A 26,550-nucleotide genomic window follows, 5' to 3' on the forward strand; every position below is an offset into this window, starting at 1 on the left:
GGTATAGTAGGGAGAGCTATAGTAGCATTAGGGGGTTGTAGTGCTGAATGTGAGACAGTTGTACTTTATATGAATAATTTGGCCTTACAATGTGTTTTTCTCCTTCCCGGACTATAATTGACCATTCTGACTCCCCAATATTGGGATGTGTTCACCAATCTTTTGTTTGCCTTTGACAAAACCAATGGAAAAAAAGCTGAAAATTGTACGCAATTTTCTTTCTACTCTTCAATGCATTTTTGACTGTTGCTTTTCCCCTTTCAATAGAAAATCATTAAAATAAAGCTACATTTTCTGTCCAAAAAGGTTTAAAATTGCACGTTGTTTTTCCCCTTCTTTTTAAATGCGTTTTCTGGGAGGGGAATTTCTCTCTCCCAACACAGTGATATTAATTATGCTCCATTCACAGGCAAATGGGGTCCGAGCAGATATCCTACTGGCCCTGCCTCGCCACTTATCTGATATTATTATTATTATTCTTCTCTTTCAATTGAAATTTTATTTCATTGCTTGAAGGGTTAAAGTCACATGGTTCCCGTCACCCAATGGTAGAATGTTATTTCCAGTTTGGGATTAGGGGTTTATCTTCCAGTTCTAGGTTCTCGGTGGGATTTGCACAACAGTTTATCGCTTCTCTTATCTCCTAATAAGGAATAATCCCCAAATTTTAGCCTGTGGGTTATTCTCATTCCTGCCCTTTTCTTTGTCTTTCCATGTAATACAATATATATATATATGGGCATAAGGCCAATGCTGGATTTTTAAACTAGGGATGCACTGAATCCATTATTTTTTGGTTCAGCGGAATCGTTTGTGAAAGATTGTCCTTAATACTGAACTTAATACGAATTTTCAAATTAATAGACGGAAGGGTTAAAAAGAAGCACCCCCGATAAATGTCAAGTGATTATAAGGATTTAGATTCGTCGAGACACATTTGGATTCGGCTGAATCCTCCCGATAAAGGTATTTTGCTCCTTGTCTGAAGCCGATAATCAGATATGGGCACCCAAAGTAATGTAGGTACCAAATGAAGGCACCCTTGTAACTCCGCTTTATACCTTTTAGGGCTCATTTTCGAACAATCTGTGCAATTCACATTTTTTTTACCTATTAATGGTTCTGCCGATTGGTGCAGCATTCAGTGCCGCGTGTAGGAAGGGCAGAGGTTTATGTTTGATTGCATGCTGTGCAACTTCCAAGGGAGCCCTGATTGGTTACTGCCTTGGCAACGTGGGTGTTGGGTGCAGAGCCACCTTGGGTGCCAACGTGTTGTGTCATTTACCAAAGTAGGTGCAACTGTTAAGTAGGTGCAGGCTGCTGGATCGGATAAAGGTAAGTAGGTTGTACAGTGGGCACAATTGTGCATGTGTTTTTGTGCCCAGGTATTGCTTTTGGTCACATCGACCAAGTGCCAAAGCCTCCACCAAGCTTTTTGCTGAATATGGAACCCAATCCAGGTGCCAAAGCCTCCACCAAACTTTTTGCTGAATACGGAACCCAATCCAGGTGCCAAAGCCTCCACCAAACTTTGTGCTGAATACGGAACCCAATCCAAGTGCCAAAGCCTCCACCAAGCTTTTTGCTGAATACGGAACCCAATCCAAGTGCCAAAGCCTCCACCAAGCTTTTTGCTGAATACGGAACCCAATCCAAGTGCCAAAGCCTCCACCAAGCTTTTTGCTGAATACGGAACCCAATCCAGGTGCCAAAGCCTCCACCAAACTTTTTGCTGAATACGGAACCCAATCCAGGTGCCAAAGCCTCCACCAAACTTTGTGCTGAATACGGAACCCAATCCAGGTGCCAAAGCCTCCCCCAAACGTTTTGCTGAATACGGAACCCAATCCAGGTGCCAAAGCCTCCACAAAACTTTTTGCTGAATACGGAACCCAATCCAGGTGCCAAAGCCTCCACCAAACTTTTTGCTGAATACGGAACCCAATGCAGGTGCCAAAGCCTCCACCAAACTTTTTGCTGAATACGGAACCCAATCCAGGTGCCAAAGCCTCCACTAAACTTTGTGCTGAATACGGAACCCAATCCATGTGCCAAAGCCTCCACCAAACTTTTTGCTGAATACGGAACCCAATCCAGGTGCCAAAGCGTCCACCAAACTTTTTGCTGAATACAGAACCCAATACATGTGCCAAAGCCTCCCCCAAACTTTTTGCTGAATACGGAACCCAATCCATGTGCCAAAGCCTCCCCAAACTTTTTGCTGAATACGGAACCCAATCCAGGTGCCAAAGCCTCCCCCAAACTTTGTGCTGAATACGGAACCCAATCCAGGTGCCAAAGCCTCCCCCAAACTTTTTGCTGAATACGGAACCCAATCCAGGTGCCAAAGCCTCCACCAAACTTTTTGCTGAATACGGAACCCAATCCAGGTGCCAAAGCCTCCACTAAACTTTGTGCTGAATACGGAACCCAATCCAGGTGCCAAAGCCTCCACTAAACTTTGTGCTGAATACGGAACCCAATCCATGTGCCAAAGCCTCGACCAAACTTTTTGCTGAATACGGAACTCAATCCATGTGCCAAAACCTCCACCAAACTTTTTGCTTAATACGGAACCCAATCCAGGTGCCAAAGCCTCCACCAAACTTTTTGCTGAATACGGAACCCAATCCAGGTGCCAAAGCCTCCCCCAAACTTTGTGCTGAATACGGAACCCAATCCAGGTGCCAAAGCCTCCCCCAAACTTTTTGCTGAATACGGAACCCAATCCAGGTGCCAAAGCCTCCACCAAACTTTTTGCTGAATACGGAACTCAATCCATGTGCCAAAGCCTCCACCAAACTTTGTGCTGAATACGGAACCCAATCCAGGTGCCAAAGCCTCCACCAAACTTTGTGCTGAATACGGAACCCAATCCAGGTGCCAAAGCCTCCACCAAACATTGTGCTGAATACGGAACCCAATGAAGTAGCATTTTCACATTTTTGCACATTCGATAAAGTTCTTTCATCCCTTAGCAGAACATTTGCCACTTCAGTTACCCAGTACTTTAGCCACATGATATTATAGGATCAACTTTTTTGCCTTATATCGGTATCTACTGATTTGGGCAGAGACCGTCACGGGGGGCCCCAAAGATAAATGCAGATAAAAGTACCAAGGGCATAAAATATTATGCAACAATATTCAGAGACTTAGCGCTTAACATTGAGGAACATTTGTTTCATGCCCAGAGAGAAGTCATGCCAATCTGTAGCCCTCCGGCTGTGCCAGTCTCCCACTTTTCTCTTACTCTGACCCTGGGCACAAAAGACTTAGTGCCAGCGCCATTTGCCAACAGACACAACGTGACTAAATTAGTTACGTCTGTGTTTTCTCATTCAGAGCCATCGATAGTTTTGCTGCCAAGCCAGACTGGAGACTCGATGGTGCCCGACTACAGAAATCAATGCCCTCATCAGGTTGCAGAGACGGCTTCTCACTCTCTGGGGCAGTTAATGAAAGGGATACACTAGCGATGGCAGTTGTTTTGTAGTCGGACTGATCCCACCCTCCCCTATAAGCACTTAGGTACCTGGAACATGTGTTTGTGCCGCGGGAGGAGAAGGAAGATTCATTTCTGTGTCAGTCAGGGATGAAACAGCCCAAGGTGCACTGGAATATTTTATTCTACTTATGCCCCCCCCCCCCCCCCCCCCCCCCCCGGGGTCTGAATATGATTCTCAGTTGGGGGAAGAGGAATATTATTTATTTCCAGATCCATTGGGAGGGAGTCCTGTATTATATCTGTGTGCGGCTCTCCTACTTCCTTAGGGTACAATTGTATTCACATTGGCCCCCATTCTGGGCTCTTGTACATCCACACTGACACATTATCGGGGTCACCACAGGGCAGGTAATTGCTGGGACTGCCACAAGCACATGAAAGTTTAGCCTGCAGAATAAATGTGCTTCCCCGACCTGACCCCATCCCTTTATTAGTATATATATGTGTGTAACTACTTATACTGCGCTACAGTGTAGATAAGTACCCACAGAGAGGCCAAGCATAGTAATAAATAAGCATAACTATATGGTGATTAACTCTTCACAGGGGGCGGCCTCTAGGCGCCCAGTTGACAAATGCGGCACCGCCCAAACTAGCCAGACGCCACCTCAAAAGTAGCCCAAAAATAGTACAATATCCACAGTGAAAAAAAAAATCTAAAAAGTATTTGTTGGGATGTAAACCTGCCTGGGCTTAAAATTGGTAGCCAATTGGGGAAAAAATGCCAACCTAGTACTACTTCCTGCTCTATGCTCACTAGTTCCCACCCAACTCCTGCTTACTACTTCCTGCTCTATGCTCACTAGTTCCCACCCAACTCCTGCTTACTACTTCCTGCTCTATGCTCACTAGTTCCCATGAGCCCCTGCTTACTACTTCCTGCTCTATGCTCACTAGTTCCCACCCAACTCCTGCTTACTACTTCCTGCTCTATGCTCACTAGTTCCCATGAGCCCCTGCTTACTACTTCCTGCTCTATGCTCACTAGTTCCCATGAGCCCCTGCTTACTACTTCCTGCTCTATGCCCACTAGTTCCCATGAGCCCCTGCTTACTACTTCCTGCTCTATGCTCACTAGTTCCCACCCAACTCCTGCTTACTACTTCCTGCTCTATGCTCACTAGTTCCCATGAGCCCCTGCTTACTACTTCCTGCTCTATGCTCACTAGTTCCCACCCAACTCCTGCTTACTACTTCCTGCTCTATGCTCACTAGTTCCCACCCAACTCCTGCTTACTACTTCCTGCTCTATGCTCACTAGTTCCCACCCAACTCCTGCTTACTACTTCCTGCTCTATGCTCACTAGTTCCCACCCAACTCCTGCTTACTACTTCCTGCTCTATGCTCACTAGTTCCCATGAACTCCTGCTTACTTCTTCCTGCTCTATGCTCACTAGTTCCCATGAACTCCTGCTTACTTCTTCCTGCTCTATGCTCACTAGTTCCCATGAGCCCCTGCTTACTTCTTCCTGCTCTATGCTCACTAGTTCCCACCCAACTCCTGCTTACTTCTTCCTGCTCTATGCTCACTAGTTCCCACCCAACTCCTGCTTACTACTTCCTTCTCTATGCCCACTAGTTCCCATGAGCCCCTGCTTACTACTTCCTGCTCTATGCTCACTAGTTCCCATGAACTCCTGCTTACTTCTTCCTGCTCTATGCTCACTAGTTCCCATGAACTCCTGCTTACTTCTTCCTGCTCTATGCTCACTAGTTCCCATGAACTCCTGCTTACTTCTTCCTGCTCTATGCTCACTAGTTCCCACCCAACTCCTGCTTACTACTTCCTTCTCTATGCCCACTAGTTCCCATGAGCCCCTGCTTACTACTTCCTGCTCTATGCTCACTAAGTTCCCATGAACTCCTGCTTACTTCTTCCTGCTCTATGCTCCACTAGTTCCCCACCCAACTCCTGCTTATACTACTTCCTGCTCTATGCTCACTAGTTCCCACCCAACTCCTGCTTACTCTTCCTGCTCTATGCTCACTAGTTCCACCAACTCCTGCTTACACTTCTGCTCTATGCTCACTAGTTCGCCACCCAACTCCCTGCTTAACTAACTTCGCTGCTCTATGCTCAACTAGCTTCCCACCCAAACGCACTGCTTTCCTACTTCCTGCTCTATGCTCACTAGTTCCCACCCAACTCCTGCTTACTACTTCCTGCTCTATGCTCACTAGTTCCGATGAACTCCTGCTTACATTCTTCCTGCTCTATGCTCACTAGTTCCCACCCAAACTCCTGCTTACTAACTTCCTGCTCTATGCCTCACTAGTTCCCACACACTCCTGCTTACTACTTCCTGCCTCTTATGCTCACTAGTTCCCATTGGAACTCCTGCTTACTTCTTTCCTGCTCTATGCCTCACTAAGTTTCCCACCCAAGCTCCTGCTTACTAACTTCCTTCTCTATGCCCACTAGTTCCCATGACGCCCCTGCTTACTACTTCCTGCTCTATGCTCACTAGTTCCCATGAACTCCTGCTACTTCTTCCTGCTCTATGCTCACTAGTTCCACCCAACTCCTGCTTACTACTTCCTGCTCTATGCTCACTAGTTCCCACCCAACTCCTGCTTACTACTTCCTGCTCTATGCCTCACTAGTTCCCACCCAACTCCTGCTTACTACTCCTGCTCTATGCTCACTTAGATCCCATCCTGCTTACTACTTCCTGCTCTATGCTCACTAGTTTCCACCCAAACTCCTGCTTACTCTCCTGCTCTATGCCACTAGTTCCCACCCAACTCCTGCTTACTACTTCCTTCTCTATGCCCACTAGTTCCCATGAGCCCCTGCTACTACTCCTCTGCTCTATTGCTCACTAGTTCCCACCCAACTCCTGCTTACTACTTCCTGCTCTATGCCTCACCTAGTTCCCACCCACTCCTGCTTACTACTTCCTGCTCTATGCTCCTAGTTCCCACCCTAACTTCCTGCTTACTACTTCCTGCTCTTGCTCACTAGTTCCACAACTCCTGCTTACTTCTTCTGCTCTATGCGTTTCACTAGTTCCACCCAACTCCTCTGCTACTACTTCCTGCTCTATGCCACTAGTTCCCATGAGCCCCTGCTTACTACTTCCTGCTCTAGCTCACTAGTTCCCACCCAACCACTGTTACTACTTCCTGCTCTAGCTCACTAGTTCCCACCAACTCTGCTTACTATTTCCTGCTCTATGCTCATAGTCCACCCAAACTCCTGCTTACTACTTCCTGTCTATGCTCACTAGTTCCACAAACTCCTGCATTACTACTTCCTGCTCTATTGCTCCACTAGTTCATTGACCCCTGCTTACTTCTTCCTGCTCTATGCCCACTAGTCCCATGAGCCCCTGCTTACAACTTCCTGCTCTATGCTCCACAGTTCCACCCACCTCCTGCTTTACTACTTCCTGCTCTATGCTCACTTTTCCCACCAACTCCTGCTTACTACTTCCTGGCTCTATGGCTCACTAGTTCCACCCAACTCCTGCTTTACTACTTCCTGCTCTATTGCTCACTAGTTCCCACCCAACTCCTGCTTACTACTTCCTGCTCTATGCTCACTAGTTCCCACCCAACTCCTGCTTACTTACTTCCTGCTCTATTGCTCACTAGTTCCACCCCAACTCCTGCTTACTACTTCCCTGCTCTATGCTCACTAGTTCCCACCCACTCCTGCTTACCTACTTCCTGCTCTATGCTCACTAGTTCCCACCCCAACTCCTGCTTACTACTTCCTTGCTCTATGCTCACTAGTTCCCACCCAACTCCTGCTTACTACTCCTGCTCTTATGCTCACTAGTTCCCCACCCAACTCCTGCTTACTACTTCCTGCTCTATGCTCACAATTCCCACCCAACTCTGCTTACTACTTCCTGCTCTATGCTCACTAGTTCCCACCCAACTCCTGCTTACAACTTCCTGCTCTATGCTCACTAGTTCCCACCAACTCCTGCTACTACTTCCTGCTGTCTATGCTCACTGTCCACCAACTCCTGCTTACTCTTCCTGCTCTATGCTCACTAGTTCCATGAACTCCTGCTTACTCTTCCTGCTCTAATCCCACTAGTTCCCATAAGCCCCTGCTTACAACTTCCTGCTCTATGCTCACTAGATTCCATGAACCCCTGCTTACTACTTCCCGCTCCTATGCTCACTAGGAATCCCATGAACCCCTGCTTACTACTTCCTTGCTCTATGCTCACTAGTTCCCATGAAACCCCTGCTTACTACTTCCTGCTCTATGCTCACTAGTTCCCATGAACCCCTGCTTTTACTACTTCCTGCTCTATCCTCATAGTTCATGACCCGCTGCTTACTACTTCCTGCTCTTATGCTCACTAGTTCCCACCAACTCCTGCTTATACTTCCTTGCTCTATGCTCACTAATCCCATGAACCCCTGCTTACTACTTCCTGCTCTATGCCCACTTTCCATGAACTCCTGCTTACTACTTCCTGGCTCTATGCTCACTAGTCCCATGAACCCCTGCTACTACTTCCTGTCTATGCTCACTAGATCCCATGAACCCCTGCTTAATTACTTAAACCCTGCTCTATGCTCACTAGATCCCATGAACCCCTGCTTACTACTTCCTGCTCTATGCTCACTAGATCCCATGAACCCCTGCTTACTACTTCCTGCTCTATGCCCACTAGATCCCATGAACCCCTGCTTACTACTTCCTGCTCTATGCTCACTAGATCCCATGAACCCCTGCTTACTACTTCCTGCTCTATGCTCACTAGTTCCCATGAACCCCTGCTTACTACTTCCTGCTCTATGCCACTAGATCCCATGAACCCCTCTACTACTTCCTGCCTCTATGCCACAGATCCATGAACCCCTGCTTACTACTTCCTGCTCTATGCTCACTAGATCCCATGAACCCCTGCTTACTACTTCCTGCTCTATGCCCACTAGATCCCATGAACCCCTGCTTACTACTTCCTGCTCTATGCTCACTAGTTCCCATGAACCCCTGCTTACTACTTCCTGCTCTATGCTCACTAGTTCCCATGAACCCCTGCTTACTACTTCCTGCTCTATGCTCACTAGATCCCATGAACCCCTGCTTACTACTTCCTGCTCTATGCCCACTAGTTCCCATGAACCCCTGCTTACTACTTCCTGCTCTATGCTCACTAGTTCCCACCCAACTCCTGCTTACTACTTCCTGCTCTATGCTCACTAGATCCCATGAACCCCTGCTTACTACTTCCTGCTCTAGCTCACTAGTTCCCCACCCAACTCCTGCTTACTAACTTCCTGCTCTATGCCACTAGATCCCATGAACCCCTGCTACTACCTCCTTGCTCTATGCCCACTGAGTCCCATGGAACCCCCTGCTTACTACTTCCTGCTCTATGCCCACTAGATCCCATGAACCCCTGCTTACTACTTCCTGCTCTATGCCCACTAGATCCCATGAACCCCTGCTTACTACTTCCTGCTCTATGCCCACTAGATCCCATGAACCCCTGCTTACTACTTCCTTCTGTATGTGCTGGGCAGGTTCCAGTCAGTAAGTACAGACAGAGCTGCGGCTTCTCAAGGTTAATGGGGCGGCAGTGGGAACGCTTTGCCTTTACGCTTTCTGTCCGTGCCACCAAATCTCATTCTGATGGCTTCGTCTCGTCTGCTTTATAGCAATTCTCTCCCTGACTGGGTTGGGGACGCTGAGGCTTCATTAAGATCCGACCGTGGCCAATTCATGACAGTAAGGAGGGGGGCACAAAGCTTTAGTAACTGTGAGGGAACAGGATCATCATGTAAGCGGAGAGGAAGAAGCAGAGAATATTCAGAATTAGTAAGAAGATTGGATGGAGGTCTGAGTGCTGTGTGGCTGCTGTGTGGCTGCTGTGTGGCTGCTGTGTGGCTGCTGTGTGGCTGCTGTGTGGCTGCTGTGTGACTGCTGTGTGGCTGCTGTGTGGCTGCTGTGTGGCTGCTGTGTGGACGCTGTGTGACTGCTGTGTTGGCTGCCTGTGTGGCTGCTGTGTGACTGCTGTGTGGCTGCTGTGTGGCTGCTGTGTGACTGCTGTGTGGCTGCTGTGTGGCTGCGTGTGGCTGCTGTGTGACTGTGTGTGCTGCTGTGTGGCTGCTGTGTGGTGCTGTGTGACTGCTGTGTGGCTGCTGTGTGGCTGCTGTGTGGCTGCTGTGTGACTGCTGTGTGGCTGCTGTGTGACTGCTGTGTGGCTGCTGTGTGGCTGCTGTGTGGCTGCTGTGTGACTGCTGTGTGGCTGCTGTGTGGCCTGCTGTGTGGCTGCTGTGTGACTGCTGTTGTGGCTGCTGTGTGGCTGCTGTGTGGCTGCTGTGCTGTGTGTGGCTGCTGTGTGGCTGCTGTGTGGCTGCTGTGTGGCTGCTGTGTGGCTGTTGTGTGACTGCTGTGTGTGACAGCTGTGTGTCTGCAGAGAGACAGTGGAGGACAGAATTGAGATATAGGTATATATAGTGCATCAGAATCACCAAGGAGGAGAGGCTAGAACTGGTGCCAAAAACCCAAAGACTCGTAACACAGATTCCTATTTCTGGAAATCATTCCCTTTCTGACCATTCAGAGCTGTAAGGAGATGCTGGGAGTTGCAGTTTGCCATTAGCAGCAGTGACTGTAGCAGTATTAGAGCCGACATTATCCATCTTTCTGTTTGGTATTCGGGGAAGGCAGCAGAGAAACACATATATCACTCTCGGATATTTCTCCGATCCATTGCCGGGTTCATTGTGATTATGCCACTGGCAGCGCCATCTGTTACAGTGAAATAACCCCGTACCTGTGAGTTCATGTGCGGCCGGGGGGGGGGGGCGAGTGGCTCTGATACAGACTCAGTATCAATCCCTGTATGTTCCGCCCTTGGAACAAAGAGCGACCGGCTGTCCCCTCTCTCACCTCCTTTCTCTTATTATCCATTATTTATATGGGGATTAAACACCATTCCCATCAGCCCCTGCCCCAGTGAGCTTACAATCTAAGGTCCCTATCCCATTCCCATCAGCCCCTGCCCCAGTGAGCTTACAATCTACGGTCCCTATCCCATTCCCATCAGTCCCTGCCCCAGTGAGCTTACAATCTAAGGTCCCTATCACATTCCCATCAGCCCCTGCCCCAGTGAGCTTACAATCTAAGGTCCCTTATCCCATTCCCATCAGTCCCTGCCCCAGTGAGCTTACAATCTAAGGTCCCTATCCCATTCCCATCAGCCCCTGCCCCAGTGAGCTTACAATCTAAGGTCCCTATCACATTCCCATCAGTCCCTGCCCCAGTGAGCTTACAATCTAAGGTCCCTATCCCATTCCCATCAGTACCTGCCCCAGTGAGCTTACAATCTAAGGCCCCTATCCCATTCCCATCCAGTCCCTGCCCCAGTGAGCTTACAATCTAAGGCCCCTATGCCATTCCCATCAGTCCCCTGCCCCAGTGAGCTTACAATCTAAGGTCCCTATCCCATTCCCATCAGCCCCTGCCCCAGTGAGCTTACAATCTAAGGTCCCTATCACCATTCCCATCAGCCCCTGCCCCAGTGAGCTTACAATCTAAGGTCCCTATCCCATTCCCATCAGCCCCTGCCCCAGTGAGCTTACAATCTAATGTCCCTATCCCATTCCCATCAGCCCTGCCCCAGTGAGCTTACAATCTAGGCCCCTATCACACCCATCAGCCCCTGCCCAGTGAGCTTACAATCTAAGGCCCCTATCACACCCATCAGTCCCTGCCCCAGTGAGCTTGCAATCTAAGGTCCCTATCCCATTCCCATCAGCCCCTGCCCCAGTGAGCTTACAATCTAAGGTCCCTATCACATTCCCATCAGTCTCTGCCCAAGTGAGCTTACAATCTAAGGTCCCTATCACATTCCCATCAGTCCCTGTCCCAGTGAGCTTACAATCTAAGGTCCCTATCCCATTCCCATCAGCCCCTGCCCCAGTGAGCTTACAATCTAAGGTCCCTATCCCATTCCCATCAGCCCCTGCCCCAGTGAGCTTACAATCTAAGGTTCCTATCACATTCCCATCAGCCCCTGCCCCAGTGAGCTTACACTCTAAGGCCCCTATCCCATTCCCATCAGCCCCTGCCCCAGTGAGCTTACAATCTAAGGCCCATATCACATTCCCATCAGTCCCTGCCCCAGTGAGCTTACAATCTAAGGTCCCTATCACATTCCCATCAGTCCCTGCCCCACCCATCTTGCCCTACTGTCTCCATTTTGCTAAACTGTCTCCATCTTGCCCTACTGTCTCCATCTTGCCCTACTGTCTCCATTTTGTTCTATTGTCTCCATCTTGTCCTACTGTCTCCATCTTGCCCTACTGTCTCCATCTTGTCCTACTGTCCCCATCTTGTCCTACTGTCTCCATCTTGCCCTACTGTCTCCATCTTGTCCTACTGTCTCCATCTTGCCCTACTGTCTCCATCTTGCCCTACTGTCTCCATCTTGTCCTACTGTCTCCATCTTGTCCTACTGTCTCCATCTTGCCCTACAGTCTCCATCTTGTCCTACTGTCTCCATCGTGCCCTACTGTCTCCATCTTGCCCTACTGTCCCCATCTTGCCCTACTGTCTCCATCTTGCCCTACTGTCTCCATCTTGTCCTACTGTCTCCATCTTGTCCTACTGTCTCCATCTTGCCCTACTGTCTCCATCTTGCCCTGTGATCTCCATCTTGCTGAAGTCTGTTGTGGGATGCTGGGAGGTCTACATGTTGGACATCCTTGATTTATCTAATATCCATCTGCCTTAGATGAGGGCCCTATCTTTCCTGCATTATGAGGGAGCCCCATATTCTCTGATTAAGACCCTGGATGCTAAATGTGCTGATTGCTCAGATATTGCCCCCCCATAAACACACATCTGTAGGAGTATCACAAATTTCAGGAACAGACTGGTGAATATGTGGAATGTGGAGGTTACAGAAGAGACTCGCTCACCATTGAGAAAGGCCCCCACCCTCACCCCCAATGTGTTATCTGCCCGATACGGAGAATTCCAGGTGGCTGCTCTTGCAGATTTATATTTATGTACTTTTCAGCACTTATGCCATAAAACTGGCCCTGTGCAGCCTGGGGTGGCAATTATCTGATATCGCTGCAGCACTGACACAGGAAAATCATTACTGACTTGCCCACTAATTGTTTTATTCTGCTCTCAGCTTGCAGCCCCTTTGGCCCTGAGATTGTTAGGGGCAAGTGGTGGAGCAAGAGAGGGCAGTCCTGCTAATAAATTATATTCTCAGTCCTGGAATAATTATGCCTATTTATACATTAAATAGTTCTTTTCTTGATTTAACCCCCTCATCCACATGTTTATGTACAGTGCTCAGAGATGTGCCACTGTGACAGAATGCTCTGTTATACAGATAGCTAGAATCTCAGCCATAAAGCAGGGCAGGACTGCTGCTTACAATGGGGGGATCAGATAGGATCTGTGCCACTGTGACAGAATGCTCTGTTATACAGATAGCTAGAATCTCAGCCATAAAGCAGGGCAGGACTGCTGCTTACAATGGGGGGATCAGATAGGATCTGTGCCACTGTGACAGAATGCTCTGTTATACAGATAGCTAGAATCTCAGCCATAAAGCAGGGCAGGACTGCTGCTTACAATGGGGGGATCAGATAGGATCTGTGCCATAAGAATACTGAGAGAAATTCCAAGTATAATGCTCCCCATTGAGCCTGAAATCAACCAAACATTGAATGGTAGGAGACTTTTGAACAAATAGAGATTTTAATGAATTAGCGGTGTCGCTGGGCACATTGACAAAGGGATTTGATACAGAGCTAAATAAACCATGGTCTATTGTTGTAGATAATTCTATGGGAGAATGTGAGGAAGGATCAGCTGGTGGGACCCGTAATCAATTGCACACAATATAATTGAATGGAAAGGTATAATCTGTGCAGCCAGTAATCACATTGGGCTTCTGTTTAATTGGTTTCTTAATGACCGAGCACCTTGGGGATCTGATGCTCAAGCAGTAGATGAGATTCGACATGGAAAAATGCAAAGTTTTGCATTTGGGGCTTAAAAATTTGCCTGAACTGCAACTGTCGGCTAATGTACCAGGGGGATATTAGTCTCTCTGAAATGCCTTTCCACCGGCAACAAAGGGAATCGCCAGCAGATAGGTCTCTGGCATTGCTTCAGTTTCCCAAAGTCGTGCAAATATACAGAGAAGGAATGTTCTGGACACACAATAAGCTGTACCCCCATACTGTACTGTCTAAGGGAAACACTATGGCACCTCCTACCCATATGTATAAATACAAATATACAGAGAAGGAATGTTCTGGGCACACAATAAGCTGTACCCCATACTGTACTGTCTAAGGGAAAACACTATGGCACCCCCTACCCATATGTATAAATACAAATATACAGAGAGGGAATGTTCTGGGCACACAATAAGCTGTACCCCCATACTGTACTGTCTAAGGGAAACACTATGGCACCCCCTACCCATATGTATAAATACAAATATACAGAGAAGGAATGTTCTGGGCACACAATAAGCTGTACCCCCATACTGTACTGTCTAAGGGAAACACTATGGCACCTCCTACCCATATGTATAAATACAAATATACAGAGAAGGAATGTTCTGGGCACACAATAAGCTGTACCCCCATACTGTACTGTCTAAGGGAAACACTATGGCACCCCCTACCCATATGTATAAATACAAATATACAGAGAAGGAATGTTCTGGGCACACAATAAGCTGTACCCCCATACTGTACTGTCTAAGGGAAACACTATGGCACCCCCTACCCATATGTATAAATACAAATATACAGAGAAGGAATGTTCTGGGCACACAATAAGCTGTACCCCCATACTGTACTGTCTAAGGGAAACACTATGGCACCCCCTACCCATATGTATAAATACAAATATACAGAGAAGGAATGTTCTGGGCACACAATAAGCTGTACCCCCATACTGTACTGTCTAAGGGAAACACTATGGCACCTCCTACCCATATGTATAAATACAAATATACAGAGAAGGAATGTTCTGGGCACACAATAAGCTGTACCCCCATACTGTACTGTCTAAGGGAAACACTATGGCACCCCTACCCATATGTATAAATACAAATATACAGAGAAGGAATGTTCTGGGCACACAATAAGCTGTACCCCCATACTGTACTGTCTAAGGGAAACACTATGGCACCCCCTACCCATATGTATAAATACAAATATACAGAGAAGGAATGTTCTGGGCACACAATAAGCTGTACCCCCATACTGTACTGTCTAAGGGAAACACTATGGCACCCCCTCCCATATGTATAAATACAAATATACAGAGAAGGAATGTTCTGGGCACACAATAAGCTTTACCCCCATACTGTACTGTCTAAGGGAAACACTATGGCACCCCCTACCCATATGTATAAATACAATATACAGAGAAGGAATGTTCTGGGCACACAATAAGCTGTACCCCCATACTGTACTGTCTAAGGGAAACACTATGGCACCCCCTACCCATATGTATAAATACAAATATACAGAGAGGGAATGTTCTGGGCACACAATAAGCTGTACCCCCATACTGTACTGTCTAAGGGAAACACTATGGCACCCCCTACCCATATGTATAAATACAAATATACAGAGAAGGAATGTTCTGGGCACACAATAAGCTGTACCCCCATACTGTACTGTCTAAGGGAAACACTATGGCACCCCCTACCCATATGTATAAATACAAATATACAGAGAAGGAATGTTCTGGGCACACAATAAGCTGTACCCCCATACTGTACTGTCTAAGGGAAACACTATGGCACCCCCTACCCATATGTATAAATACAAATATACAGAGAAGGAATGTTCTGGGCACACAATAAGCTGTACCCCCATACTGTACTGTCTAAGGGAAACACTATGGCACCCCCTACCCATATGTATAAATACAAATATACAGAGAAGGAATGTTCTGGGCACACAATAAGCTGTACCCCCATACTGTACTGTCTAAGGGAAACACTATGGCACCTCCCTCCCATATGTATAAATACAAATATACAGAGAAGGAATGTTCTGGGCACACAATAAGCTTTACCCCCCATACTGTACTGTCTAAGGGAAACACTATGGCACCCCCTACCCATATGTATAAATACAAATATACAGAGAAGGAATTTCTGGGCAAACAATAAGCTGTACTCCCATACTGTACTGTCTAAGGAAACACTATGGCACCCCCTACCCATATGTATAAATACAAATATACAGAGAGGGAATGTTCTGGGCACACAATAAGCTGTACCCCCATACTGTACTGTCTAAGGGAAACACTATGGCACCCCCTACCCATATGTATAAATACAAATATACAGAGAAGGAATGTTCTGGGCACACAATAAGCTGTACCCCCATACTGTACTGTCTAAGGGAAACACTATGGCACCCCCTACCCATATGTATAAATACAAATATACAGAGAAGGAATGAATTTGCATGGAAAGTCACTGTTCTGTCTTTTTAAGAGGATGAATTTTCACTAATTGCCATACATATAAAATGAGGGATTTGAGCTTTCGGAATATAAACCAGAGACAAACAGCACACACAGGAATACACTATATTTCTTTGCCTTGTTGCCAGTTTCTGGTTTGTAGTATTTATCATTACACTGTGGCCCCTGCATGGCCCAAGCCATCTGTCTGGGCTCTGTGCCCCCCCGGCCGTGCCGCCGTTACCGAAGAAGAAGAAGAAATGGATTTTCGTATCGTATTTCTCATTTTTTCACGCTGCTCAGAAGAGCTGCCAGACGGACAAATAACATCGCATCCAAAGACTGATTACATCTCCCGTCTGTGCAGCTTTCTTATCTGCCCGGCAGCTTGTTGTAATGGCTTTATATGGCTTTATATGGCTCCTCCAGAAATCTCATTTTATATAAAGGAGAATCTCTGGGAATGGGGTCCCTGCTGCGGATCTCACTGCCCGTCTCTGTTACTGAGATATTTCCCCCCTTTTCCTGGGACCAGAAACTCTTGTGATTTCTATTAATCCAGCTTTGGTGGGAACGGCCGGCGCCGGAGAGACATGTTCAGCGCTGGGCTATAAAGTTATCTATGGGTTATTAATGCTCTTATTCTAGGCATTTATGGCCCTTATGGTGGTCCTTATAGCCCTTCACTGTGATATTTCCCATTCACCTCTATGTGCAGGTTTTGGTCCCATTTCTGCTGATGCCCCATTGTGACTCCCAGGTTAATCCCTTGAAAGATGAATTAAAACTCAACCCCAATTACTGGCCCAGGGGTACCGGCCATTCTGCTATTAAAAATCTGATTCCAAATCAGAACCACTTGTTCTGCTAGTATAAATGTTATAGTGCAATGCATGATACAGGGCACCACGTGTGCCAGTCCGACACCATGGCACGGACAGATGCACCAAGATGCACAACCATAGGATGTACCCACTTATATCAGGGCATGAATTTATACACCCAAAATGATATATTCAGTTATGGCAGGGAGGATTCACCAATTATGAGACCCCTCATCTGTTATGGAAGCGGTGGATACCCCCAAAGTGCACTCACTGCTCTATCATGGCAAAGGGAGAGGCACCCAATATGTTTCTATGGTTTTAGTTATCCACCAAGGTAAGATAAGATGCACCATATTTCCGTAAGGGTATGGGCAACTCGCTTGTGTTATTGCTTCACTCACAGTTTGGTGAGGGGAGGCCAAACGAGCGGATCCCCAATATGTGATGTTGTATTGATCTGATTGCTTGGCCCAGTGAGGGCAGCTTTTATCGGCCCATATATGGCCACTTTTATCACCTCTAGTCCTGTCAGCAGAGAAGGGGCATGGCGGTTGCTGCCAGATGCACAGTTCCTAGTAGTTAGAAGGCACAGCTATGGGCGCCAGATGCACAATTCCTAGCAAGGAAAAGGGCACAGCTATGGGCGCCAGATGCACAATTCCTAGCAAGGAAAAGGGCACAGCTATGGGCGCCAGATGCACAATTCCTAGCAAGGAAAAGGGCACAGCTATGGGCGCCCGATGCAGAATTCCTAGCAGGGAACAGGGCATGGCTATGGGTGCCAGATGCAGAATTCCTAGCAGGGAACAGGGCACAGCTATGGGCGCCAGATACAGAATACCTATCAGGGAACAGGGCATCACTATGTGCACCAGATACAGAATACCTAGCAGGGGACAGGGCATCACTATGGGCGCCAGATACAGAATTCCTAGCAGGGAACAGGGCATCACTATGGGCGCCAGATACAGAATACCTATCAGGGAACAGGGCATCACTATGGGCGCCAGATACAGAATACCTATCAGGGAACAGGGCATCACTATGGGCGCCAGATACAGAATTCCTAGCAGTGAACAGGGCATCACTATGTGCACCAGATACAGAATACCTAGCAGGGGACAGGGCATCACTATGGGTGCCAGATACAGAATTCCTAGCAGTGAACAGGGCATCACTATGGGTGCCAGATACAGAATTCCTAGCAGGGGACAGGGCATCACTATGGGTGCCAGATACAGAATTCCTAGCAGTTAACAGGGCATGGCTATGGGTGCCAGGTTCCGAGTAGAAAAAGAGCATGACTTCCGGAAAGCATGGCGGTGGGTGCCAGTTGCAGAATTCCTAGCAGGAAGGGGGGCACTGATATGGGTGCCAGATACAGAATTCCTAGCAGGAAGGGGGGCACTGATATGGGTGCCAGATACAGAATTCCTAGCAGGAAGGGGGGCACTGATATGGGTGCCAGATACAGAATTCCTAGCAGGAAGGGGGGCACTGATATGGGTGCCAGATACAGAATTCCTAGCAGGAAGGGGGGCACTGATATGGGTGCCAGATACAGAATTCCTAGCAGGAAGGGGGGCACTGATATGGGTGCCAGATACAGAATTCCTAGCAGGAAGGGGGGCACTGATATGGGTGCCAGATACAGAATTCCTAGCAGGAAGGGGGGCACTGATATGGGTGCCAGATACAGAATTCCTAGCAGGAAGGGGGGCACTGATATGGGTGCCAGATACAGAATTCCTAGCAGGAAGGGGGGCACTGATACGGGTGCCAGATACTCAGTTCCTAACAGGGAAAAGGCCACAGATGTGGAAGCCTCATCTATGTGATTTTAATTTCCTTTACCCTTTTTGATAAATAAATAAAAACATTAATATGGAGGAGCTGCCAGTAAGAGGTTCGGCCGCAGTGCGTAGGGGCTTCTCTCTCAGCCTCCGAGCCCCACGCGGACAATTAGACCGGCTCGGAACCGAATACAAATGCAATATTATACCTGTGGTTTCAGGCTCATTTATCTTCAAGTAGTTAAATTAGAATGATATTTTACCCGGCGCTGTAATTTCTCACCGGTGTTTCCTGCCATTTGTATATTTGTATTCTCTGCGCCGGCGGGGCCCCCCCACATCTCCGCTAAGGTTTAAATCCAGCAACAAGTAGAGATTAAGGGGATAAATCTGCGGTGTGTCCGGCGGATGATGGAAATGGATGTTCCAATGCCTTCCTGGGGGAACTTTACTGGGACGTTGCTCTTGATGTCTGTGCTCGTTTGTAAATGAATTATTTTCCATTGGAAGGAAATAAATATTAGAAGTAGAACAACCAACACCCCCCCAAAATATATGCAAACAAACCAAACACCTAGTTTTTCTTGTATTCCCTGGAGCTGCTGAGCACGGGTTACTTTGTGTGATAATTTACCTACATATTGTGCTTCCCATAAGGGTGAGGGTCCTAACGATGAACTTCCCCTTTAAATTTACGCTCATGTAGAATCTTGGCGATCTGGGCGGAGCCTGGCTATAAGGACGGATAGAATGTGGTGCCAAAACAGACCTGTATAGGAACGTCAGGTACAGCAGGGGGCGCCAGCACAAGGCTAATTCAGCAGCCAATTAGAAATCCGTCTTTCCATGAACTTGTCTTTAATGTAGATTTATTGGAATTCCATTGTTGATCGGATCTCCCTTTGCCTCCGTAGCTTGTGACGAATGGAGAGTCCTACAGAAGCCCAATTTGCACCGGGACGTGAACCGCTTCGGACATTCAGCCGTCGTCAGTAACGGGTAACACAGCTGATTCGTATATGATTATTATTCCTGGGTTGGGTCAATGTGGCCCTAGGGTTCTACTTGTCTGGTCTCTGGGCTCACAGATGCCACAGAATTTCCATTCTCTATATATCTATATTAGTTTACCTATAAACTAACTAGTTGTTATAGAATGGCCTATTCTAAGCAACTTTTCAATTGGTCTTCATTATTTATTTGTTATAGTTTTTGAATTATTTGCCATCTTCTTGCAACTCTTTGCAGTTTGGAAATGGGGGTCACTGACCCCGGCAACCAAAACCTATTGCTCTGTGAGGCTCCATTTTTATCATTATTGTTTTTTTTAATAACTTTCTTTTCTATTGATTCCCTCCCCTAGTCATATACCCGTCACTCAACCAAACCACTCCCTGGTTGTTAAGATAACTTGGACCCTAGCAACCAAATTACTGCTGACACCCCAAACTGGAGAGCTGCTGAACTGAAAACGAAATAACTACAAAACTACAAATAATAAAAAATGAAGACCAATTGCAAATTTTCTCAGAATATTACTCTACATTATATGGGTTATAAAAATGGTTATAAAAGTCAGCTCAAAGGTAAACAACCCCTTTAATCTGGGGAAGGGGCCACTGAAGAAAATGGTGGAACCGGAGAGATAGCAGCGCGGCCCAAACTGGCTCGGGTTCCATTTCTGATTCTGTTCTTGCTCTGCAGGTCCATGTACATATTCGGGGGGTTCTCCAGCGTTCTCCTGAATGATATCCTGGTGTATAAGCCCCCCAGCTGTGAAGCCTTCCGCAGTGAGGATCAGTGCACCAGCGCCGCTCGGGGTATCAGCTGCCTGTGGGACAAGGATCACTGCGTCTCGTGGGAATCCGTCCGCCCCAGCCGCCATTTATTCAGAGCCAACTGCCGTAATAAGTCAGGTATGTGGCCTCATTCTCTGACCTACCTAATGAGGGTCTGCTGTTTATTAACCCTGAATATATTGCCATTAATTGAGTCGAATAAACCATTGCCATTTTTTAATGTCCTGGGCCTTTTTGGGTGAAGACACATGATTAGTCGCCGCAACTTGTAGCTGCCACAGGTTAATATATAGTTGCTGCAACCAATTGCAATGCCGATTAGCCGCCATGACTTTTTAAAAAACTATAAATGAACATATGGCAGTTACATCGATGCGATTAGTCACTGCAACTGAGTTTCTTTTAAAAGTCGCGGCAACTAATTGCCCTGTGTGTCTTCACCCTAAAGGTGGCCATACACGTTAAGATCCGAGGTCGCCAAGCGAGCGGACCTTCTCCCGATATCCCCACCTACGCGTGGGCGATAATGGGGGAATTTAGGCTAATTCGGTCGTTTGGCCCTGGGACCAAACGATCGAATTAAAACGCCGCTAATAGGTGCAGTCGGTTCGGGCCGCATCACGAGCCCCGATCTGACTAAATTTTTGAACCTGCCCGATCGATATCTGCCCAATTTCAGGCCAGATGTTGGTCGGGCAGGCCTGTTGTTTGTGCCCCTACACGGGCCGATTAGCTGCCGAATTGGTCTAAGGGACCCATATCAGCAGCTACAATTGGCCCGTGTATGGGCACCTTTAGACATTAGCCCAATGGCACACATGCCCATAAACCTGGTATTATACCATTTCCCTGTTTAAGGTTTTATGGTACATTTCTTCCTTTTTTATGCAGCCATTAAAGGGTTACAGTGTATTTGTGCAGTGTCTGAGCGTTACATATAAACACTCGCAGGTGAATTGGGGGAATATAATATTCTGAGACAATTTGCAATTGGTCTTCATTTTTTATTATTTGTTGTTGTTTAATTATTTCAATAATTGTTCAGCAGCTCTGCAGTTTGGAGTTATGACGGCTATCTGGTTGCTAGGGTCCAAATGACCTTAGCAACCAAGGAGTGGTTTGAATGAAAGACTGGTATATGAATAGGGGAGGGGCTGAATAGAAAGATAAGGAATAAAAAGTAACAATAACAATAAAACTGGAGCCTCACAGAGCAATAGGGTTTGGCTGCCGGGGTCAGTGACCCCCATTTGAAAGCTGCAAAGAGTTTGAGGAAGAAGGCAAATCATTCAAAAAGTATAGGAAATAAATAATGAAGACCAATTGAAAAGTTGCTTAGAATTTGTCATAACATGTTATTGCAGCGGCGGCAGACGACAGGTGCTATAAGAACACGGACTGCGCCAGCTGCACGGCCAACACCAACGGCTGCCAATGGTGCGACGATAAGAAGTGCGTCTCCCTGTACAGCAACTGCAGCGTGGTGAGTCCGTCTGTACCTCTATGGCCAATGGCATGCACGTTGACAGTGACACTAGAATTCTGGGAGGGGGAGAATGCTGCATTGTGGGTATAAGACATGTAGGAAAAGACACTGGGGGGTCATTTATAAATGTTGGACAATTAACACCTGGGCTGTAACCAGATTATTGCATTCAGTGTTCAACCTGCAGTTGGCTGCAAAAATCTCACCACTGATTGGTTGCTATGGGTTACCTCCCAGCTACAAATTTGCCCAATGTTTATAAATGAGTCCCACTATTTGCCCAGGTGACCAGTTAATGCTACCTGCTGATTGGTAGCTATAGGAAACTGCCCCTGGGCAATCTTAGTGCCTTTTATTACATCACCCCCATAGAGCTTTGCACCCAACTGTTGCACTTTGCACACTGAGCTCTATTGCCCTATTTTTATTGTACTAAAGGCATTGTGGGGCTCTTATTCCTGTACTTTGGGGTCTCTCCTTGCCCTTATTTCCTCTCTCCTGTTCGACCATACTCCTCCCCCTCGTCGCAGATATCTTATATGGTAACTGGGCCAAATGAGTCAAATGTGAGTCAATTCGCTCCCTTTAAAGGGGCTGTTCACCTTTATATTAACTGTTAATATGACGCAGAGAGAGCTATTTTGAGACAATTTGCAATTGGTCTTCATTTTTTTTTTATCATGCGTGGTTTTTTAATTATCAAGCTTTTTGTTAAGCAGCTCTCTAGTTTGGAAATTCAGGGGCTATCTGGTTGCTAGGGGCCAATTTAACCTAGCAACCAGGCAGTGGTTTCAAAGAGAGACAGGGATATGTATAGGGGAGGGCCTATATAGAAATATAAGTACTAAAAAGTAACAATAACAAAACTGTAGCCTAGAGAAATAGTTTTTTGGCTGCCGGGGTCAGTGACCCTCATTTAAAAGCTGGAACGAGTCAGGAGAAGATGGGCAATAATTCAAAATCTATAAAAAAATAAATAATAAAGACCAATTGAAAAGTTGCTAGGAATAGGCCATTCTATATCATACTAAAAGTTAAAAGGCAGCAATGTGTATGTTGGTTCTTGTGGCCACAGAACTTTCCTTCTCTGTATATTTGTATTTATACCCATGAGTGGGAATTGCCCTATTATCCCCATCATCTTAGGGCCCCCCTGCAGGCAGCTGTACCCCAATGCCTTACATGCTCCGCCCAATCATATCTCACTATTTTCTTTCTTAGTCAGTGAAAAACTATACAAAGTGCTACGTCCGCAATGAGCAGATCTGCAACAAACTGACCAGCTGCAAGAGCTGCTCCCTCAACCTGAACTGCCAGTGGGACCAGAGACAGCAGGAGTGCCAAGCCCTGCCCGGTAAGTGCCCAGCCGACATTAAGCCCGTAACCTCATATACCCAGCTGTAAAGGTGTGGGATCCGTTATCTGGAAACCTGTTATCCAGGAAACTCCAAATTACGGAATGCCCATTTTATTCAAATAATCCAAATTTTTAAAAATGATTCCCTTTTCTCTGTAATAATAAAACAGTACCTGTACTTGATCCCAACTAAGATATAATTACCCCTTATTGGGGCAGAACAGCCCTATTGGGTTTATTTAATGGTTAAATGATTCCCTTTTCTCTGTAATAATAAAACAGTACCTGTACTTGATCCCAACTAAGATATAATTACCCCTTATTGGGGCAGAACAGCCCTATTGGGTTTATTTAATGGTTAAATGATTCCCTTTTCTCTGTAATAATAAAACAGTACCTGTACTTGATCCCAACTAAGATATAATTACCCCTTATTGGGGGCAAAACAGCCCTATTGGGTTTATTTAATGGTTAAATGATTCCCTTTTCTCTGTAATAATAAAACAGTACCTGTACTTGATCCCAACTAAGATATAATTACCCCTTATTGGGGGCAGAACAGCCCTATTGGGTTTATTTAATGGTTAAATGATTCCCTTTTCTCTGTAATAATAAAACAGTACCTGTACTTGATCCCAACTAAGATATAATTACCCCTTATTGGGGCAGAACAGCCCTATTGGGTTTATTTAATGGTTAAATGATTCCCTTTTCTCAGTAATAATAAAACAGTACCTGTACTTGATCCCAACTAAGATATAATTACCCCTTATTGGGGCAGAACTGCCCTATTGGGTTTATTTCATGGTTAAATGATTCCCTTTTCTCTGTAATAATAAAACAGTACCTGTACTTGATCCCAACTAAGATATAATTACCCCTTATTGGGGCAGAACAGCCCTATTGGGTTTATTTAATGGTTAAATGATTCCCTTTTCTCTGTAATAATAAAACAGTACCTGTACTTGATCCCAACTAAGATATAATTACCCCTTATTGGGGGCAGAACAGCCCTATTGGGTTTATTTAATGGTTAAATGATTCCCTTTTCTCTGTAATAATAAAACAGTACCTGTACTTGATCCCAACTAAGATATAATTACCCCTTATTGGGGCAGAACAGCCCTATTGGGTTTATTTAATGGTTAAATGATTCCCTTTTCTCAGTAATAATAAAACAGTACCTGTACTTGATCCCAACTAAGATATAATTACCCCTTATTGGGGCAGAACAGCCCTATTGGGTTTATTTAATGGTTAAATGATTCCCTTTTCTCTGTAATAATAAACAGTACCTGTACTTGATCCCAACTAAGATATAATTACCCCTTATTGGGGCAGAACAGCCCTATTGGGTTTATTTAATGGTTAAATGATTCCCTTTTCTCTGTAATAATAAAACAGTACCTGTACTTGATCCCAACTAAGATATAATTACCCCTTATTGGGGGCAAAACAGCCCTATTGGGTTTATTTAATGGTTAAATGATTCCCTTTTCTCTGTAATAATAAAACAGTACCTGTACTTGATCCCAACTAAGATATAATTACCCCTTATTGGGGGCAGAACAGCCCTATTGGGTTTATTTAATGGTTAAATGATTCCCTTTTCTCTGTAATAATAAAACAGTACCTGTACTTGATCCCAACTAAGATATAATTACCCCTTATTGGGGCAGAACAGCCCTATTGGGTTTATTTAATGGTTAAATGATTCCCTTTTCTCAGTAATAATAAAACAGTACCTGTACTTGATCCCAACTAAGATATAATTACCCCTTATTGGGGCAGAACAGCCCTATTGGGTTTATTTCATGGTTAAATGATTCCCTTTTCTCTGTAATAATAAAACAGTACCTGTACTTGATCCCAACTAAGATATAATTACCCCTTATTGGGGCAGAACAGCCCTATTGGGTTTATTTAATGGTTAAATGATTCCCTTTTCTCTGTAATAATAAAACAGTACCTGTACTTGATCCCAACTAAGATATAATTACCCCTTATTGGGGGCAGAACAGCCCTATTGGGTTTATTTAATGGTTAAATGATTCCCTTTTCTCTGTAATAATAAAACAGTACCTGTACTTGATCCCAACTAAGATATAATTACCCCTTATTGGGGCAGAACAGCCCTATTGGGTTTATTTAATGGTTAAATGATTCCCTTTTCTCAGTAATAATAAAACAGTACCTGTACTTGATCCCAACTAAGATATAATTACCCCTTATTGGGGCAGAACAGCCCTATTGGGTTTATTTCATGGTTAAATGATTCCCTTTTCTCTGTAATAATAAAACAGTACCTGTACTTGATCCCAACTAAGATATAATTACCCCTTATTGGGGGCAGAACAGCCCTATTGGGTTTATTTAATGGTTAAATGATTCCCTTTTCTCTGTAATAATAAAACAGTACCTGTACTTGATCCCAACTAAGATATAATTACCCCTTATTGGGGCAGAACAGCCCTATTGGGTTTATTTAATGGTTAAATGATTCCCTTTTCTCTGTAATAATAAAACAGTACCTGTACTTGATCCCAACTAAGATATAATTACCCCTTATTGGGGCAGAACAGCCCTATTGGGTTATTTAATGGTTAAATGATTCCCTTTTCTCTGTAATAATAAAACAGTACCTGTACTTGATCCAACTAAGATATAATTACCCCTTATTGGGGCAGAACAGCCCTATTGGGTTTATTTCATGGTTAAATGATTCCCTTTTCTCAGTAATAATAAAACAGTACCTGTACTTGATCCCAACTAAGATATAATTACCCCTTATTGGGGCAGAACAGCCCTATTGGGTTTATTTCATGGTTAAATGATTCCCTTTTCTCTGTAATAATAAAACAGTACCTGTACTTGATCCCAACTAAGATATAATTACCCCTTATTGGGGCAGAACAGCCCTATTGGGTTTATTTCATGTCTAAAATATTTTTTAGCCATGGGTGTGACTGGGGAAAGGACACTTTATTATATAATTATTATATTTGCCGGACACAGCGCACCTGTGTGGGGAAGGTTGGAGCCACGTGGGAGACTCCTGCCTGCGGATCAATTCCAGCCGTGACAGCTATGACAACGCCCGGGTGTATTGCCACAACCTGAGCGGCAGCCTCGCCTCCTTGACCACCTCCAAGGAAGTGGATTTCGTACTGGATGAAATGCAGAAATACACCAATCAGGTAACAGCGCGAGGCAGAATTTGCATGTCATTAGCATATTATATTATGGGGAAGGCACCGGTTCTAAGCCGCCCATACACCATCCAATTTTTGTTGGTGAAAGATCGGATATCGATCATACGTTTAAATTCAACACA

The 26,550-nt window shown here is 45.7% G+C and overlaps 1 protein-coding gene across 1 annotated transcript in view; it reads left to right on the plus strand.

Moving 5' to 3' along the window:
* Window positions 1–26,550, plus strand: part of atrnl1 (attractin like 1) — a 424,206-nt gene that overhangs the window by 95,683 nt on the left and 301,973 nt on the right. Inside the window, exons 12-16 of the mRNA XM_031905726.1 lie at window positions 19,489–19,573; window positions 20,279–20,490; window positions 21,738–21,856; window positions 23,081–23,213; window positions 26,232–26,413. Coding sequence (XP_031761586.1) covers window positions 19,489–19,573; window positions 20,279–20,490; window positions 21,738–21,856; window positions 23,081–23,213; window positions 26,232–26,413 — 731 coding nt within the window. The remainder of the gene's footprint in view (window positions 1–19,488; window positions 19,574–20,278; window positions 20,491–21,737; window positions 21,857–23,080; window positions 23,214–26,231; window positions 26,414–26,550) is intronic.

Source organism: Xenopus tropicalis, chromosome 7 (assembly GCF_000004195.4).
Source record: "Xenopus tropicalis strain Nigerian chromosome 7, UCB_Xtro_10.0, whole genome shotgun sequence".
Classification (NCBI taxonomy): domain Eukaryota; kingdom Metazoa; phylum Chordata; class Amphibia; order Anura; family Pipidae; genus Xenopus; species Xenopus tropicalis.